The 19,697-nt window shown below is 34.8% G+C and overlaps 1 protein-coding gene across 15 annotated transcripts in view; it reads right to left on the bottom strand.

Moving 5' to 3' along the window:
* LOC148673550 (protein prune homolog 2-like) overlaps positions 1-19,697 on the bottom strand; it is an 85,025-nt gene that overhangs the window by 13,578 nt on the left and 51,750 nt on the right. For 13 of the 15 annotated variants that reach the window (XR_015936054.1, XR_015936053.1, XR_015936052.1 and 10 more), the window contains exons 9-12: positions 6,339-6,418; positions 5,639-5,860; positions 945-1,118; positions 13-115 (exon numbers count right to left, since the gene is read on the bottom strand). Coding sequence is in view for 12 of the 15 variants with exons in the window: in XM_088630156.1 (XP_088486282.1) it covers positions 13-115; positions 945-1,118; positions 5,639-5,860; positions 6,339-6,418 (579 nt within the window). In the remaining 3 variants the exon portion in view is untranslated. The remainder of the gene's footprint in view (positions 1-12; positions 116-944; positions 1,119-5,638; positions 5,861-6,338; positions 6,419-19,697) is intronic. The other 2 variants (XM_088630149.1, XM_088630145.1) reach the window with 1 other exon arrangement.

A 19,697-nucleotide genomic window follows, 5' to 3' on the forward strand; every position in this document is an offset into this window, starting at 1 on the left:
TTTTATACTTACAGAAAGAGATTCTCCATAACATAGTGATAATCAGCTCGACTACTGTCTGGCAGGAAGCATGCAGCAAACACAATGATGGCATTAAAACCGTCACCATAGTATCCTTTGGAGAAAAAAGGACAAAAACTGATTTGTTTCAAAATATTTTCAGAGAACAGAAAATAATTTTATAGGAAAGAACAAATGTCATATCACTGTGTGATAAGTAGTCAAGTAATTGGGATTTAAATTTTTCCACTATTTGTGTTTAATGTGAATCAAATAAGGAACTTACTGCACAGTTACTTTTACTCAGGACACTGTTGAAATAAGAAGCACTAATAGTTTTTTATTATGTTTTTGTTCACTTTCAAATATAAATTATGAAAATAAGTCAATGTCTGATATCCTCATTATAAATGACTAATTGCAAATGACTAAATGCTTAATAAAACACTAGCTCCTCTTCAAGGTTCAAAACTGAAGACAAATCCGAAGGCCTTTTGGAAAGTTGTCTTTTTTTTTCCGGACCACAAAAATGGTCCCCAGCTATTCTGTCAATGTAAATCTATACACTTAACCACAGTATTAATCCTGCTCTAGAAATTATAATAAGAACATACAGTACTGGTATAATTGTACTAACTGTACTTTACACTGTAGCTTCCTGGTGTAACATAAAACTCTAAGGCGATAAATACAATTTTTGGAGATTATAACAGAATCAAAGATGTTGACACATCATTAATGATGTAAATTGTGTTTACATCCTGTGCTTGAATATTATTCCTCCACTAAAAAAAGAATGATTATCTACCATACCATTTCAGTCTCACAAAACACAAATTAAAGAACTGTCACACCTAAAAGCATCCCACTATCAACAACCTAAACTAAGGAGACTACGTCTAATTACAACACAACACACTTCATCTATGTGGGCTCTTTCTCACCTCCATGGGAAATGACTTTCTGATAAGGCTCAATGCATTTCATATCAATCCTGTGCTCTTGTTCTCCAATAACTACTGTTCTCCACAGCCTTGCGTCCTGACGTTCTTCTTCGGCAGTGTATTCTGGGATGGGTTCTGCTTCTTCCTTAGAAACTTCTGCAGCCTTCTGCTCTGCTATGGAGAAGGATATTACATGAATAAAACAGGAGAACATGTGACATTTCTATACTTGGAATACATTTCTCATATAGTATACAACTATTATGGTTCTAGTGATCACTCATGGGGCCATAAGGAATAATCAGACATAGAAGAATACAATTTATTGCTCTTTAGTAGGTACAGCTCTCCGTGTAAGACAAGAATCAGCTGTCTCCAGCACACGAAACAGCCTACATTCACATACAGAGCCGCAGATCTGGTGAGTTAAGCAACTGGACTGTCCACACCCCATTCCAGAATAACTGGGCCAGCAGATTTTGCTACAACATGTCCAGGTCACTTTGATAAAAAATTTTGTGAGCATTTTTTTAGTTTTGTAATTTTCATACTTGACCAATAAAATAAAATATCTTTCAGTTTGTTTTAATAAATAGAGCAAATAACATAACACAACCCCCTCCATAGTTCCCCACACCCTCAGCGGTCCTCAAATGAACTTCCAAAACACAGCTAGACAGCTGCAGGAGAAATCCCACACAACCAAGTCCTGCCCTGCTCTGCTCCATCCTCCCGGACACCATGAATCCAGGCAGCAGAGAGCTCCTTATTAAGTAGTACACAGATAATTCAGGATCCAATGATGCCAGGAGAGGGAATGTGGAAGCTCCCACTGCAGTGCCAGCATTTTTTTAGCTGACGTCAGACAAAACAACAAGATCCGTTTCTGTTTCAGGAGGGGAACCAGAATGGAGTCATGTAGCAAGTACATGTATACCATTGAGAATAGGGAATATCTATATTGAGAACAATAGACAAAAATAAAACAAGCTTGCAGAAAGTACCCACCTCTGGATGATGGATCCTAAAACATGTAAAAAAAGTGCCAACAGTGGCCCCTGTATATACAGTGTATCCACAGAGGACTAAGAGTTAGATTTATATGAATTAATCTTCATGCAGTCAAAACAAGTGGATTATATGATGTCTAGGATGTTTGGAGACAGACTTTATACCAATTAATGAAACAGCTTCTGACATCAAGACTGTTTTCCAAATAGTGACCACTTATAAGTGTTTATTCGAAGCCTGCAATAAAAAGATTAATATAAAAAGAGAGGCCAATTCCTTTGGTTTGCCAAGGTCAAGCAGATCATGCGCGGGGTATATAACCTTGCTCTTCCCAGGAGACGGCATTGGTACAATCTCCAGAATAGAGACCCCCCTGCTTTCTCTCTTACTCTTCACTCTCATTCTTGCTTCACTTCATAATTAATCATGTTAATAGTTTATCTCAAGTCAGGGTTTTAAGATTTTGACCAATTTGAATTAAGATGGCTAAATGTCAAACTTCAGTTCTTATTACCAAACCTAAGCTGTTTGATAACAGTCAAGGTTGTTGTGATAGTAGAGAACAGTAGAGAGGCTTTGAGTCAATTTATGTTGCTCATAACTTACAAATATTGTAATTCCTGATTGTGTCTCAAAGTCTTTTACACTTGATCACTGTGTATAGCTTGACTTGAATTAGGCTAAAGAACACTACTGTAAAATACTTCAATTACTCAACACAATAAAACAATGTGCATTAAACCATGCACCAAACCATACTATAAAAATAATATATAGCAATATACTGTATATAGCAAAATAAAATTACAGTCCTATGCAACTCTCAAGTGCTTATCAAAATACATGTTCTATCATTTTCACCTGACTTCTCTCTACCTGGAGTTATGCACTAACAGTAGCTTTCATCTGAAACTACTGTTATGAACAATCATGTGCCAATAAAGCCATTTGCACAAATCATTGTAAAGGACTAGGCACCTTGTGTCCATGAAGCAGATGGATTTTAGCCTCATTCAAGCACAACAGCAAAAATGTTTTCAAATCTCATATAAAACAATATACCCTTCATAATTTCCCCCCAATTCTCTTTAGAATAGAATGCTTTTTGCTGTCAGAGTTCCATGGCACCAGTATTAAGATCCTGTTGGAGTATGTTAATGCAATCCATATGTCAAAGTTTAAATGCTGAAATTTTGTGTTTCTTTTCTCTTATTCTGTAACCTATGGGTACACATCTTATTTCCAGCAGACATCAAATAAAAAAAGATCAGCTTGCTATTCATGCTAATAAAAAACCCAATTGTAAATATATATTATATTTTTAACTGTCTCTACATCTCTACAAATACTGGGTGTCCACCATTAGTTTTTAATTATATTGAGTCAAGCTGCAGTATTTAGGCAAAGATCTAATTTCACCACTCCTTCAGCACTGAAACAGACATCATGAAATAATTAAGGTTTGCCTTAAACATTTTTTTCAAAAGTGCTGCCAAAGGCTTCAATCAAAATTACAAGTAATAACACGCAGCAAACACTCCAGACTTACTGTATATTTAATTACTTCATGTACAGTAAATCTCACATTTTGAGTAGCTCCATGCTTTTAAGGGTGAATTATATCTTTACGTTAGTTAATCTTGTACAGTCTGGTCAATCTTGTATGGGAAAAAAAATTACACATACGAAAACTTTAAAAATAAGAGTCCTTTCTGATGGAGTGGGCATTTGATGCAATATAAAAATGTGAAAGGCTGATAATTCAACAGTATGGATATAATTTACTAGACACTATTATTCTGCTAAAATACTGTATATTCTTTTCTTACCATTCTAGGTCTTTGTACTTTGCAGCATTAGGCAATTTGATCTGAATGCTGTCAATGATATTTGTAAGGCATGACAAAGAACTTAAGGTATCAGTTTAACATTAACAGGCAAAAATCTTTCACAATATTCAAATAATCTAAAATCTTTAGAAAATTACATTCTAAAGCTATTTTGCTGTAGCCTATACTGTACTTAAGGTGCATACAATGCTCAAAAATATTTTCCTTATTTGATAACATACTTGCTGACAAACTAGTGCCAGCAAAAAGAAAACTTCAATCAGTATTTTCTTTTTACAATGTAAAGCCAATATTTATGTTAATTATACTTAAAAAATAAAAAGCACTTTAAAGTAAATGCAGTGACAATCACTGGATCTCATTTGGGCACAAGCAGTCAGTGGTACTGGGACTCAAGTTCTCACTCCCTGGGCTACAACCGAGAAGCTTAGCAGTTAAAAAAAAGAATCAGACCAATCTGAAAGTCAAATGTTTTTTTGCTTTCTCTTATTGTGTAACTTAGCAAAAAGTAACATTTTGTTTCCCTGTACTTTACATACCTTGATAAAAAAAGATCAAATTAATGACTACCACAGTTTTCACCTGTCTGTATTATCAAGAGAGCTCAAATAAAAACTGTTTTATAATTCACAGAAAGGGGCAAGAGTATTACTCTTGTGTTAATGTTAAATATTTAACATTTAAACTTAATGATTTTATGTGGTACTCTTTCTGAATTACCATACCATACATTACCATAATGGAAGGCAATACAGTCACAACACCCCCTTTCCCTCACTGGAATTTATTTATCCTGATTTTTTAAAATAAAAAAGTAAAATAGTCATCACAATGTTTTAACAAGTAACAAGGAACAAGTAATAGGTTTATTCCAGGCTGAAAAAAAAAGAAGAAAGAAAACACAACGTTTCGGTCGTGGAGCCTTCTTCAGGTGTCAGTTAATAATTTTATAACTGTCAAATAATGCAACTTCACCAAAATATTTTCAAACATAAAACAAAATGTAACCCAAAGTAAAACATCTGTTGGAGTTTTATAAATATATGCTTAGGATTAGGTCACTCCACCTCGAACAAGCAGCACTTCGATTTCTACCTCTCCACACTCTGGCTTCATTACTCTGCTCTCCTCCTCACTGATAGCTGGTGTGTGGTGAGCATTCTGGCGCACTGTGGCTGCCGTCGCTTCATCCAGGTGGGGCTGGACATTGGTGGTGGTGGAGAGGAGTCCCCATTACCTGTAAAGGGCTTTGAGTGGAGTGTCCAGAAAAGCGCTATGTAAGGAATTATGATTATCTCAGTCAGTCATTCCTTCATACCCTCTGTCCAACTGACGACTATCAGCAATTGTACTGACCCCTGGTTTCTACACTACCTCTGTGTTGGGTTAACAAAGCTGACTTCAGCTTCAACAGCTTCTGGATTACTTCTTCTGGGTCATCATAACATCTTCCACAGCATATTGTGAAATTCCCATCTCTACCACCGAATCCAAGGTTAGTGCACTGAAGCCAGTCCAAACTGACCAAATCAACCAAACGTTTGAGGACCAAACACTTGGTCTTGATGAACTCTGCATCGGTGTTAAGGGATTCCTTTGGTTTCTTCTGTGATCCTGTCAGGCTTGTCCTTAGCCCCCGTCACGATGCTATTTTTTCAGCCAGGTAAGTTATACTAAATAAACTTATAGTAGTTTATCCTAATCAACTTTGTTGCTGAAGTAGATTAATCAGGATTTGGCAAAACTTCTAAATTGTTAAGAAGCAGTGAAGTCAGGCAGAAAACCTTTAACAATTTTTAACAAGCTAAAGACAGACTATGGTTTTCTACTCACCCTGCCACTCTAGTTCAGTGCCATGCCCTGTGTACTCCAGAGAATCTGCCTCATCAGGAGTGTCAAGATCGTCTACGTTAATGTCCAGGTCATCTGGTGTATCAAGGTTGTCATCTGATAGGATGGAACCCTCACTCTGGTCCAGAGAGAGGTTGATCTCAGGAGCTGCAAGTTTTTTTCTTTGTGGATGGGCTCCATTTAGGTCCAGAGAACTAGGGGGGTCTAGGATCAAGCAAATAATGTGACTGACTTAATTTTTCAAATTAAAAGAAAAACAAATATCCTTGATTCCGGAAGGTACAACATGATGCTCCACAAATATATTATCCTCTATATAGTATGTTGTTATGTTGGAAATGGCCTATTTCTATACAATATTTTGCTGAAATCTCATGCAGTTCTCTCTGTTGTGGATGTAACTGAATGTTTAAGAACTCTTCAATACTTCCTTTAAGGTATGGTTGTTTTTGATAACATTCATAAATTCCTCAACAGAAAACTGAATTATTCAAATTTGAATATTTCAGAAGAAAACAAAACAGATTAACAGGAAAAAGCAAATGGAAATTGCATCCCCTTTAAGCAAAGGAAGTGCCACATGGATAATCTAAATTTTAAAGCTGACTCATGACTCATGAAAGCCTAATTCTCTGTAATTTAATCTGCTTGAAATAGCTCAGTATTTGTTTTGCACGCAAACCTGGTCTGTTGTCAGATCCATCTGGACTTAGCATGTCATCTTCTTGAGAAATGTCCATTCCCACATCCTCTGGTACTGATCTGCCAAGGAAGAATACAATACCAACTCATTTACCATACCTTGAATAAAAATGTTTATGTTTTCACTTGTAGCCTGTGAATAAAACCCAAGTATTTTCTAAATCTGTAGGAGCCTTCTTCTCTTTATCCTTCAATAATATTGCATTCAGTTTAAAAAATAATTCACTAGGAATAACAAGAATTAAGTGTATTCAATGGATTATGGAGTGTTCAGTCAAAATGTGGCTTAACCTGCTTGGCTGAGGGTTAACCTCCTGGCCAGAGGACAAGGGGACTAAGACCCTCGTGCAGAGCGAGGAGTGTCCAAGGCGTGGCGGCAAAGGTAGAGCTGGAAGGGAGGTGGGATGCAAAAAGATGTATGCGAGAGAGAGAAGGGGAACACGTATAGTACTTATGGCGTTTCAAGAGAGGAAATGACATCAGGAGCAATTGCTAATTACTGACAGCTAAATCTGATTGAATGTGGTTGTTGTCATCCCTCCTAGACTTTCGTTACAAACTCCCTAAATCATACAGTAGCTATTTGTAGTTTATGATAACATAGTAACTATTTATCACATTTATACAGCTATTTTCATTCCAAAGGATCCCAGACCATTTTACATCTGGTAGGGGACTCTTTTTATGCACCACTGAAGTGCAGCACCTACCTGAGTGACATGCAGCACTCATTATGCACCTGCACAATCTGGCCTACCTTAAATTCCCTCTCAACTCAAGTGATAAAGCAATACCTTGTGAGCCTTTGGAGAAAAAGAAACTCTTCTACAATAACCCAAAGGGCTGCAGCACTGGTGATAGTGATAAATGTGTTAGAGTGGTGCCATTTGGGATAGGCCCACAGTTATAATCCAGAGAGATTATACAGTAATTGGTTGGAATTTGGGGTTTGTCTTTATCATGAAGATTATTTTGTTATAACTTCCAATTAAATCAGTTTTCAGACCATGCAAAAATGATTATGGTGACAAGTGGAAGTTGGGATCTGTGAGAATATTGTCTACTGCCAAAATGCCAGACACACTGACTATAATAATGTCAATTGTTTGTTGATATTTGCGTCCTTAATCTAATACTGTATAAACCTTGCACTTAGTAATGGCTACTTGTAAGTGTAACAGCAAAGAAATATTAACTGTTGCTAATCTAATTAATGTCCTATTGATTTATGGATTTACAAGAAATAATCTAAAGCATTAGACAGTATTATGGGAAGCTACTTGTATTGCATTTAATTATTCAGTTTATTTCATTAACTTTAGCCAGTAATCCAATAACAGGGTGACCACTGAGACTACTAATCTCTAAACAGATAATCCCTCTCCACAAATCTAACTGTGAGTAAATCTTAATGTGTACTGTAGAATGAAACAGAACATCAATGTGTAATTATTTAACTTCACACCTTAGTAGACACTAAGATCATCTAATCGTGTACTGTATGTAGTAACTGCAAGTATAATTGAATAAAATAGTCTTCTCGTCAAGCCAATTGTTTATTGTTTAGGCACTTCTTAAGTAAACATTAAACTAACAGTTACCTTTAACCTGTCATAAATCAATATTTTAAGTTCCTTTTTGGTGATACTAATCCCATCTTTGAATAAAATACAAGTAAATTAATGTCTAAATAAGGCTTTAAAAATGTACGAAAAAGTAAATTGTGCTGTATTTACCAGTATACCATATCCTTTATCATTTATTAAGTATAATGCATGTTATTTAGACCTCACATAACCATAAAATGATATTGTGTTAGTTTCTGACTAGATGTGACAGCTGTCTGCCTTGTTGTTTGTTTGTTAAAAAACACAAAAAGTGCAGTGGCCACCTAGCTCAGATGTTTTTCAGATGTATGCTTCATTCAAAATGTAAACCGCATAATCCAACAGCTGTGGCAGTGGCCTCAAGGAGTGGATCAGTTTGTACACATCATCAAAACAACACGATGCACCTCTAATGCACCACTACCAAGGAAAAGAACCAGGAATAATTATTGGGGGAAAACAAGGCTTTTCTCACCACATAAACTATTAAAGGCAGAAACAACAAAACAACACAGCTGCTGTGAGAGCCAATATCATGTGTTCAGAATAATGTCAATTGTTTGTTGATATTTGTGAGCTAAATCTAATATAAACCCTAGTAAACATGCACTCCCATTAATAGTTAACACCAGTTTGTCCGTGAAACCCTATTCAAACCAGACAAGCTTGTTTTTAAACACATCTGAAAGATAAATTTAACCATAGAGACCGCAGTCAGCAGGATTAAAAATGCAGTGAGTTTCTGTGATTATAAAATGGCAAAAGATCCAAACACATACAAATTCCCTACAGGCAAATGAAAGATAAACTTCAACTTTCATAATTAGGTTTAGGTATAATTTTGCAGCACAGCTGGAGTTAATTTAACCTTCTAAGTCCAAAACTAATATTGGTCATAGAAAGAAGATGCTTCAAGGTCAGCAACTGAATTTTGCTTCTCGGGTAAAGTATCTTAACTGCAAGAACTAGTGCATCACATTTCAAATGAATCACTTCATGTCAGCAAGCACACATTTCTTTGAAATGAGCCAATAAATCAAAAATATACATAAGACAAGACAAAGAAACTAAACAAAACTGAGTTGAATTAGCAAGTTTACTTCACGTAAGGTACAGTCCTAGTACGAAACATAAAAAAAAATGATATTGTAAAAGAATAATCAGCAGTGGTAAAATATACCTTGTGTTCAAATATAAATGTTAATTTTCAATATAAAAAATTCAGACCCCATTCAGGCTTAAGGCTGTTTGCTATTCACTAAGCACTAAAAATAGAAATTAATACGGCTGCCTGGATTTTAACAATGAGAAATTAGATGCCTTGCATTCTGCCAGGAAAAAACATCAAATTGTTCATCATTTGAACAAATGCAATTCAATTCTCTTTCACACAAAGATCCCTGTTAAGCACCAGCACGTTTACACATTGGCTAAATAAGCAGACTTACCACTTTTAAGACTAAAGAAGGTATTCTTCCCCTGTGTTAATGCATGTGATGTTTAGAGTACTTTCAGCATCCCTTGATGCAGCAGCTCAATACAAACACGGCTTCTCCACCATCTTGTGTCACATGACTCCTGCTACATCTAAATAAGGATGATCACCTGCTCCCAGATGGCCCTTGCACCAGAATGCTGCACGGCTGCTCTCTGTGACTGTGTGTTGAAAGGACTTGTGAATGGCTGGCAGCACAACACCCCCAGGGCTCTGTGACAATGCTCCTGAAACATCTTCACCAACAGTGACTGGCAGACACTGAGACCAAACAAAGCAAACAGGGGACGGCACCAAATTGTGCGCCTGATGAAAAAGAGGGGGCATTTGCATTGCAAATCAGTGTGTGCAACCAAATTCTTCCAGAGTAAGTGGAATCAAACTATGAGAAAAGAAAGAAAATCGTGCACTTGCATTTTTTTTTGTCCTGTGCTAGAGACAGAACTTGACATGCATGTGTGGTAAAAGAATTACAAAATAATTTTATATTGTTTCTCTGTTGCTCATAAGAAAGGTGCGGAAAACAACTTTTTGAATAAGTATCAAATGTAATGTATCTTCAGGTTACACAAAAGATGAGGTATTTAATGATTGCTGAGACACATTGGAATAAAGTGGAATGGAACAATTAATAATTATATATTATTCGATTTTAAATAATCTATAGCTTATGAACTTGGAATTTATACACACAGAAACCCCCAAGATACATTTTCTACTAAGAATGAGTGCCCAAACGGGGCGAGATAACTCTGACATACAGTAGCTGAGTAACCTTTTCATTTTTCTCTGCTTATCTTGCTTTCTATTCGATAGTTTTAATTCTTTCAGCATATTGTTTCCTTTTGTATTCTACACTTCAGACTTTGTACAAATATATGTATTATTTCTTCATTTAAAACTCTCCTGGTCTAGAAACATTATTGGTATACCTTAGATATGTTATTGTACGTTGAAGGCAGTTATTGCAGCCATTTTATCATCTGTGTGCTGTAGCTGTCGCTTATGATGAGTCAATAAAAATAAAAATAAAAATAATAATAATAATAATAATTATTATTATTATTATTATTATTATTATTATTATTATTATTATTATTATTATGAGTCGATAAACCAAGTCCTCCTGACCACTTTACAGAACTTAACAGAAGTTACAAATCAAAGGAGGCCATTTGGCTCAACTAGCTTCTTTGGCTACTAGCGGCTAACTGATCGAAGGATCTCATCCAGCCATTTCTTAAACAAAGCCAGGGTAGTATTTTCAAAAACATGGCTGGTAGCTTGCTCATTAAAGATCCCAAGGCACTGTTCGTAAAAGTAGGGGTATAGACCTAGTTCCATTCTGGCTTTGCACTCAAATGATTTTCTATTTTGAGTCATTATATTACTGAATAGTAGTAGGCACATATGAATACTGGCTTAAAGGTGGTGTTTTTTTGCATTATAGTAAGGCAGTTTGTACAATATAATACCTTGCACCATTACAATATACAGCATGGTGCATGAGGTGAAATTGTATGACACAAACTAAGTAAGAACAGGTTTATTAGACTCATGTAAAAATTCTACTGATGGTCCAAAATAAACTACAACTGTACATGCATTCTTTAATAATTGATTTTGTAGGAGGTGGGGGAAAAGCTAATACTAATAGGTTATACTGACCTTTATGATTCACAAAAAAATAAACATGAGCATGATCCTTAAAAAGTACAGCAGATTTCAGACTAAGTGAACAGATATAAAAATAGAAAGCAATACCATACTATGTCAAATATTATGGAGTGACTTACAGTATTATCATTATTAATCATTACACCAAATGTGGATGTTTTCCCTCATGATTTCTTATTAAATATTTTAATAATAGTAAGTGCCACAAAACAAACGTAACAAGCCTAATGTCATTATAAGTCACACATTACACAATTTCAGATATAGTATGCTACTTTTTGACAGAACAGACATTATTTTCTGAATGAGTAAATTTCACAGGCAACAAATCTCTTTTACTCATCTTAATTTAAAAAAAAATAATTTGTGAGATATAATGGATCATATCATAGCAAGGAGTGAGAACAATTATAATAAGTTGCACGAACCTCTGGAACTTCCAAAAACCTGTACCTCTGACATTCAATCACTTTAAAACTAACTACTCTCTATATATATTTGTGCAGCTACACACTTTTATCAGAGTGTCTCAAAATTAAGCTCTATAAGAGGCTTACGTATGAAATCTCTCTGTTGAGTTATTTGGCAAAGAACATTTCTGTAGCTAACGTAACCTGGGGAGTGAAATAAAGGTTTCCACTGTTTCACGAGGCACTGAGCAAAGACAGGGATCATGGAAAAACTCCACAGCCATCCCATGAGAGCGAAACTTTCCAGTAAGAATGTTATTTATAGAAGGTAAATGTAATGTAAACGAAAATGGTTGCTATAACTAACTTCTAGCAATATCGCATCATATGCTTTACAAGGAAATTTTAAAACGTGTACTTTCCTTATTTTCATTTTACAAGGGAAAAATAAAGCATTTTAACATTCTCCTGTACAGTATGTATGCTAAATATCTGTAAATTAATACTAAATAATGCTTTAGTCAGGCCTAACCTCCATCTATATTTTTGACTTAAATGTTTAAAAAGGATTATATTAGTTTAATGTCTGCAAAAAAAATGAAAAACTAAAATATGAATTACCCCAATGTGTGGATAAACATCTTGGGGTTTTTCTTTTTCTTTTTGTGTACTTCTTAGATTAGTTATTTGTTTATTTACTTAAATATGCTTCTGTACATTATAAATGTACTTTTTTCCTAATTTAGATTTTTTCTAAGTAACACTGCTTTTGAAATTAAGCTTTTGAAATTCGTCTGATCATAGGCTGGTAAGAGTGTACTAAAGATACTATGTGGTCCCAACAGGTTTTAACTTCTTTCACTTACAGTATAAAGGAGTTCAGTTCAAGCATTCAAATTGTGATTAAAAATATACAATTTGTAATGCAACAAAATGGGACATTTTCCGAGATTCTCCATAATTTACATGGTTAATGGGTTGGTCCCCAAAAGTTACACCACTTAAGGGGACCTGCTACACAGCCTCCTTGGAAACATTCTTTGGCACTGATTTAGCACCTGAGATTTTCCAGGGAACAACAAAAATGACAACATATGCAGGAACTGAAGCAAATCATGGTGAGAATTAGAAACACTTGGAAATATAACAGAAGACAAAATTTCATGTTACTGTTAAAAATGCAGTTATGATGCTGCCAAAGCATTAAAGGCCATATGATTGCACACAAAATAGATGTGCCATCAGAAACTCTTACTGAGGGACACATTTTTTAAGGACTGCATGCCAATAATTACAGAAATAGTATAACTAATGACTAAGTAGTAACTAATAAAATGCTAATTTGCATTTATCTATAACTATTTCAATAACAATTGCTAACAATGTGGTCTATGCTGCATGCCAAGGTATTCAATACAATCCAAATTTGCAAATTAGTTTCACAGTCTTATGTTAGGCCATCTGGGGTTCTGTTTACATGATATAAGCTGTCTCTAGGAAGTGACTAATTGAATTAATTTCTTGTATTTATATAGTCTTTTTCATTCCAAAGAATCAAAAGGCACTTTCCATACAAGAGGGAACCGATTTCATCCATCACTGAAATGCAGTACCCATCTGAGAGACACTGTGTACCAGCAGCCCAGCTACTGAGCAAATCTGGTCCAGAAAACAGAAATTGCTTCAGCAATTCGATTAAGGAGGAACTTTTAGTCATGCTAGATTGAACAAGTCCAAATTGGAATTTAGCCAAGATACCAGTGTCAGCACCCCTACTCTTATAAACAGTACCATGGTATCTTTAATTATCATATAGCCAAGATGTTGATTTAATGTCAAATCCAAAATGCAGTGCTTTCTACAGTAGTCTCACCTCTGTTTATATCACTCGATCTTGATTATTTGAATAGAGCAGGTCAATATCCCTCTGTTTGCTGATCTGAAAATCCGATCAAGGAAGCAACTGTTAGCCATGTCTACCCTTTCTGCTTCAATTGCTGACATCCCTGATAATTTTACCCAGTGTACAGTATATTAGGACAAGTCAAATCTGCCATGCTAACCTCTCAGTCCTTTACACGCAGAGCCCTGATTTCATTATATACAGTAAGACTTTGTATGTACTAATATTATGCATTTTAAATGGTGTTTCCTGAAATGTCCTATCCATATGGATTCTGAGACCTTTGATTCACCTCCCCTTCTTTCATCTTACGTTTCTCTTTGTAATGCTGTGTATCCACTAAGGTTGCAGTAAAGTTTCAGTGATTCGAGTTCAGAAATGTCATGCATACGCTTCTATTTCTTGCATTTTCTTGGATTCTCTTTTGACTCCAATGTATCTTGTGTTGTTTTTTTTCAGTGCTCCATCCTTCAAATGTAGTTTAAATAATTTCTCTGACAATCATGGTACCAAACTGACTAATGCCCATCTCATTCAGATGTAATCTATCATATTTATACACATACCCTTCACTAATACAAGGTTCCCAGTAGCTGAGAAAGCTGAAGAACTATGTTCTCAGCCTTGTGCTTTGTTTGACAGTTAACATTATCCGTTGTTGACATTGCATAATAATAATAATAATAATAATAATAATAATAATAATAATAATAATAATAATAATAATAATAATATTCTGGGGCCTTACTACTAATGTACCTAGGCTCAATTACAAAACCTGTATATTTTGTATTGTGGTGTGAAAAATAAATGAAAAAGTAGGGATAAAATGACAACATTTTTGTTTTAATAATAATAATAATAATAATAATAATAATAATAATAATAATAATAATAATAATAAAGACTTTTCTAAATCCCAGGGACACTGTACAAAGTGATAAATGAAAAGACAGAAAGTAAAAAAAGTAAAAGACAAAAAAATAAACAAAAACTAAAGAATTTAAGATCTTTTATCTTTCAGATTAGAAGCTTACCAACCCTGATATTTCACGATTCTGGAAATAATGTTTACTTTAGTCTTTTTAATACTAACATTTTTGAAATTCCAAATAGCCTACCACTATGTTTTTGAATTATGAGAGGAAACCGGACCAAACCCACACAAACACAGGGAGAAAATGGAAACTCCACACAGACAGCATCCCAGGACAAAGAATTTAACCCAGGGCCCCAGCACTGCATGGTAGTAATACTAACAACTGTGCCACTGTGCCACCCACGGTTTATGCTCTTAATAGCAAATTGTGTTTTACATCCCACAGTAAAACAAGCTCCTAGTCTTTCTCAGTATCTGTTGCCACGTCTTTTCATTTCCGTCTTGACAAGTGCACATGCAGACACAGCTCCACACATGCAAACACACAGACTCACACACCTTTGTTCAGCAGTGTTGAACTATGACACTATGCTCACCGTATCTTAATTTTGTGTGAAGTGTGTGAACTAAACAGAACTTAATTACAAAAATACAGGATATATACAGTATATAAAAAACAGCAACAACTAGAGGATTATCTTTCCAATATTGGATATAATACAAAATGTGAAATTCATAGTAATCTGGGAGGAAATCAGGCAACCGTGGATTATTACAGCAACAGTTATATCGGTTGGCAATATTTTTTCAGTACCAATATTTTCCTTCTGAAATGTTTCATATACAGTATTAGGAAATTTACCTGCATTGAGAAACATGATGTTACTTAAACTAACATTAAGATATCTATTTATTCTTTTCTATGAGCACTTACCCCTACTGTTGACTCTGTATCTGGTATATACATGGTATCAGGAAGTTTTAAAGGAATATTTACACTGTGCTAACTTGCCAAACAACGTCACTCAGCACTGTGGTGCACCTTGAAGATCAAAGTCCATTCAATACATTTTCTAACGCCTAGTTACAGGAGGCTGGTTTCTGAACCATGATAGAAATACTTCAAAAAGATACATCACAAATGCCCACCTAGACAACAGCAGGTAGTTTTAAAAAACACTGTTAGAAAATGGCTCCAAATCTTTCATGAATATAAACAGTAAACAGCTTTTTCAAAGATAACACATGAAATGCTACTCTTCAAACAACAGTCATTCATGCCACCTAGTGGATGATATCATTTCTGCTTTCAAAGTCTAAAAAGTCTGGGTGCACATCATACAGTATACAGGTATATTAGCTAACGATTGTTAATAAATTTGAAGTGAATCTGCTTCTACATATATTGCTTTTAAAATAAATAGCAAGTTCTACAATTGATGTGATCATTCTTTACTTAACTGAATGAGTGCATTGAGAAAAACATTTTTATTGACAGTGATAACCTGAACATAGCCATTTACAAAGCAGGACATTTTACTATCTGAGTGAGGTACAGTATGTGTTTAAGGGCCCTACCCTACCCTACCCTACCCATTCCTGTTACAAATCCAGAGCTCTAAAAACTACTTTACACTGGTGTAAAACTACTATTGAAAAACTACTGCTTAGTTCTGTGTTATTTTGAAATAAATATTTAGATAAATATATACAATAGTTAATTTTTTTTTCCTTGCTTTTACATTTCCTTTAAGGACTGCTGTTAAGGCTTGTAGAAGGATGCGTCTCCAGTCTAATGAGAGTTTTTGAAACATGAGCCATCACTGACCTCTTGTGGGCATTTAAGTAAACAACCTTCAATTCCTTGACAGTTTTAACTACAGTACATGGCTTATTAAAATAAATTTACAATTTTTTTCCATTTAAATAAACCATTAATCAATGTTTTCTCTAGTTCATAGTAAGTGGTTGATGAGAAAAAGCAATACTGATGACTCGTAATTCCTAGAGGCGTCTAGAATATATTTGTGATTCCCTGGTTTGAAGGAAACAACAGCTGCTTTTTTTAAAAGTTCCGAAAGTCCATCAAAGCCCTTAAGAGGCTAAAATTTAAAAACAACACATTATAAAATGTAATTTAGTACCTGGATAAATATTCTAGCTGTTTGTTTAGATGGGGCTAGGGTGCAAGTCCTGCTAGAAACAGAAAGTGTCTGACACTGATGATCGATATCTTAGGTTCTCGTCTTCAAACATAAGGGAAGAAACAGTAATATTTATCTTGGCATACAGTATCCGGAAAAATTGGACCAAACGGTCCACTCTCACTTGTAAGCTTTGGTGTTCACGTGTGATATCGGAACGCCTGACAGATTAAGAAAAAACATTTGTACTGAATACAGTACTGCAGCTCCCATTATATAAAATAATGATAATTCTTAAATTAAATATAAATTTAATATACAATTTATCTTTAATATTGAAATCTAGTATTGTAACAACATGAAGGACTGTGACTTAACATACACTATACTTTACAAGCAAGATGTATTCACACTCAGAAACCATTATAAAGATTTTACTCTGTTTAAACACATAACGTAAAAGCATACAATTTGTGCTGTTTGAAAACTATGCGTAACCGAAAACAGTAATAATCCCATAGTTTAAATGACATGTACCAAACTGCAGTTGTTCAAAAACAAACAAAAAAATGGTTAAAGATTTAAATGCTAAACATGAAATGTTACACACAAATATTCAAATTCCAAGCTCAACTATTTGTTGTTTAACACGTTAGTAACATTATATATTACAGTACATCATTGATGATGTATATCATTTTTACTTTTTATCCAAACCATTTAAAACGTACCTAGTCAATGCAAATATAAAAACTTTAAAGCTTAATTAGATAGTTTAAATACTGTGCACTAATGATGCATTTAATGCATAATTGATGAGGCGTACACAGATTTATAAACAGTTCTGTTAGTGTTCCCCCTGGAGTTCAAACAACAGACTCCCTGCGTAAAGCAGCCAAAAACATAAAATTAAGCTTTCGTGTGGACCATTACCATCCATTACACCAGGTCCTGTCCAGAAAGCCTTTCCACTGTATGTCAGTAGAAATATTCAAACCTCTATACACAAAATTATGCAAATAAAACTAGAGAGGAATGAAAATCCACTGTGTATTGTCTTTGGAATAACAGCAGTCTTACCCTCAAAGGCCTTTGCAATTCTAATTCCTGCTAGTTTCTATATTCCTGAGCACTAATCAGCCAACTCAGAATTTTTTAAGGTTGCTCAGAAAAATTTGCATGAAGATTACAGCAGCTTTCTGAATAACTATAAGTCATACAACAAAGAATAAAAGCTACAACTATTCTAATATAAATACAACACCATAAACCATAAACGTACAAAGGTTCTTAAGTTGTGATGCTTAAGAAAACAAGAGCACGGGTTTCTCTGTGCCCTGTGTCAGGTTTCCTGAGAGAAATAATTATCTTCAGAAAAAAGCAATCATATCTCAGAGCTGAAATTATGAATCTTCCTATTACAACTTCCCGTGTTGCAGTAACTATAGATGAGCTCCTCTGCTAAACAAGCATGCTTTGGTTAAGCAAGTTCCATAAAATATCAGAGAAATATAAGCATTGAGACTGATTAAAGTTATCAGGAGTGGGATTGAGAAATAAACAGTGGGCAATTACTTGAAGATACATCTTGGTTTCTTTGCAGATTAATAAAATGTCCTTTCTTCCAGGCTTTGGTGGTGGACATCAAACAGAAATTTGCTTTTGCAATACATCTGGTTTATGAAAACCCTTTTACATACTATACATACATTTCCTGAATTATCCACTCCACACACATTTGTTTCACCTACTGTATACTTGTGTCTACAAAGTAATGAAACAGTTCTCTGTTAAACAAGAAGAGTTTTCAGAGCTTCACACATGGACTACTGATTTTCATGTTTATCAATAATATGCAAATTTAGACAGCAGCAGTGCAAGGCTGGAAAATATCTCCTTCATAGTGATATTTCACAAAAGCCCCAAGGTTTTCTACTTGTTTTGTACCTTCAGTTAAATAAGAAGAGGTTATTTTAGCTTCCACTGTAATTGGGAAATTAGGATTCATTAAACACATTAACATGACTTTATTGTCAGCACAGTAGATAATTCCAATGTAACAATCTACTTTTTAGCACCACAGAACGATTAAGATGCCTACTGGTATTAATCATTATAGCCACTTAATATATAAAGTATATATTTGTACTATGTCAGCTTGCTCAAGTAATTTACATGTACATGTAAATACTGTATGTAAACTAGTTCGTCAAAAGAAGAAAATATTTAAAACATGTATTGCATCTACATTCGGTAACCATACAATGTACAGTACCTGATCCAAAAACCCTTACTGTTTTCAAAGAGTTCCAGGTTCAGGATGAAAGTTAGATCCTAATTTTGTCCACAGATGCTCTCCTGTATACTTTAAATTATATATATATCTCTCATCCATATATCTTGGACTTCTTTTTGCACGTCTCTCTCACATCCATCCTGTCTCCCCATCTACACCCTTGCAGCGGCTCCCTGACTCATTCCTTGCAATAGTGGGGGTGGGGGGGGAGAGTACAGACAGCCTCATTGTCATAGCCAGACTGCCAGTTCCCCAAGTCACACCAAATACTCTTTACAGATTTCATCCCTCCATTACATTCACTAGGATCTAACCAACCTTGGCTTGGAAGAAAAGGGTGGTTTTAACATGCAATGATGATGATGACAGTCACTTCCTATTTTTATTTCTTTGTGGTACATTTTAAGACAATACGTAGTCATTCACTACACTGTGCATTTGTTGTGTGAGTCAACAATAAGTATTTATTCAGTAATAACATGCAGTATCTTAGCAATTCTAATGTTACATTTTGCACCTTTTTATCTATGATTCTCTTGGCGTGCAAATCAAAAAGCACTGTCTGACACCTGCATTACCAGTCCAATGAAGTGAATTTTACTCATCAGACATTTGTTAATTTAATTTCCATTGGCAGTTTTAAGTGACATTAGGAGCATATTCTGCTCCTGTGATGTCCTGTAAAACTCACCTCTATTTTCCACTTGTTTTAGAAAACAATGAACTTCACATTTCAATGGGGGGTGGGCAGACATTATGCACACTCACATCTCTGTGTCAAACTAAAAATAACTAAATGATTTGGTTTCGTGTCACTCTTGCTATAATTATAATATTGCTTTACATTTAATTTGTGTTCATGTCTCATTGAATGTCAATGTACAGTATGTTAGTTCACTTTTGGCCTCAAACATTATTTGTAGAGTG

The sequence above is a fragment of the Lepisosteus platostomus genome, chromosome 4, assembly GCF_059453375.1.
Source record: "Lepisosteus platostomus isolate fLepPlt1 chromosome 4, fLepPlt1.hap1, whole genome shotgun sequence".
Taxonomy (NCBI): Eukaryota; Metazoa; Chordata; class Actinopteri; order Semionotiformes; family Lepisosteidae; genus Lepisosteus; species Lepisosteus platostomus.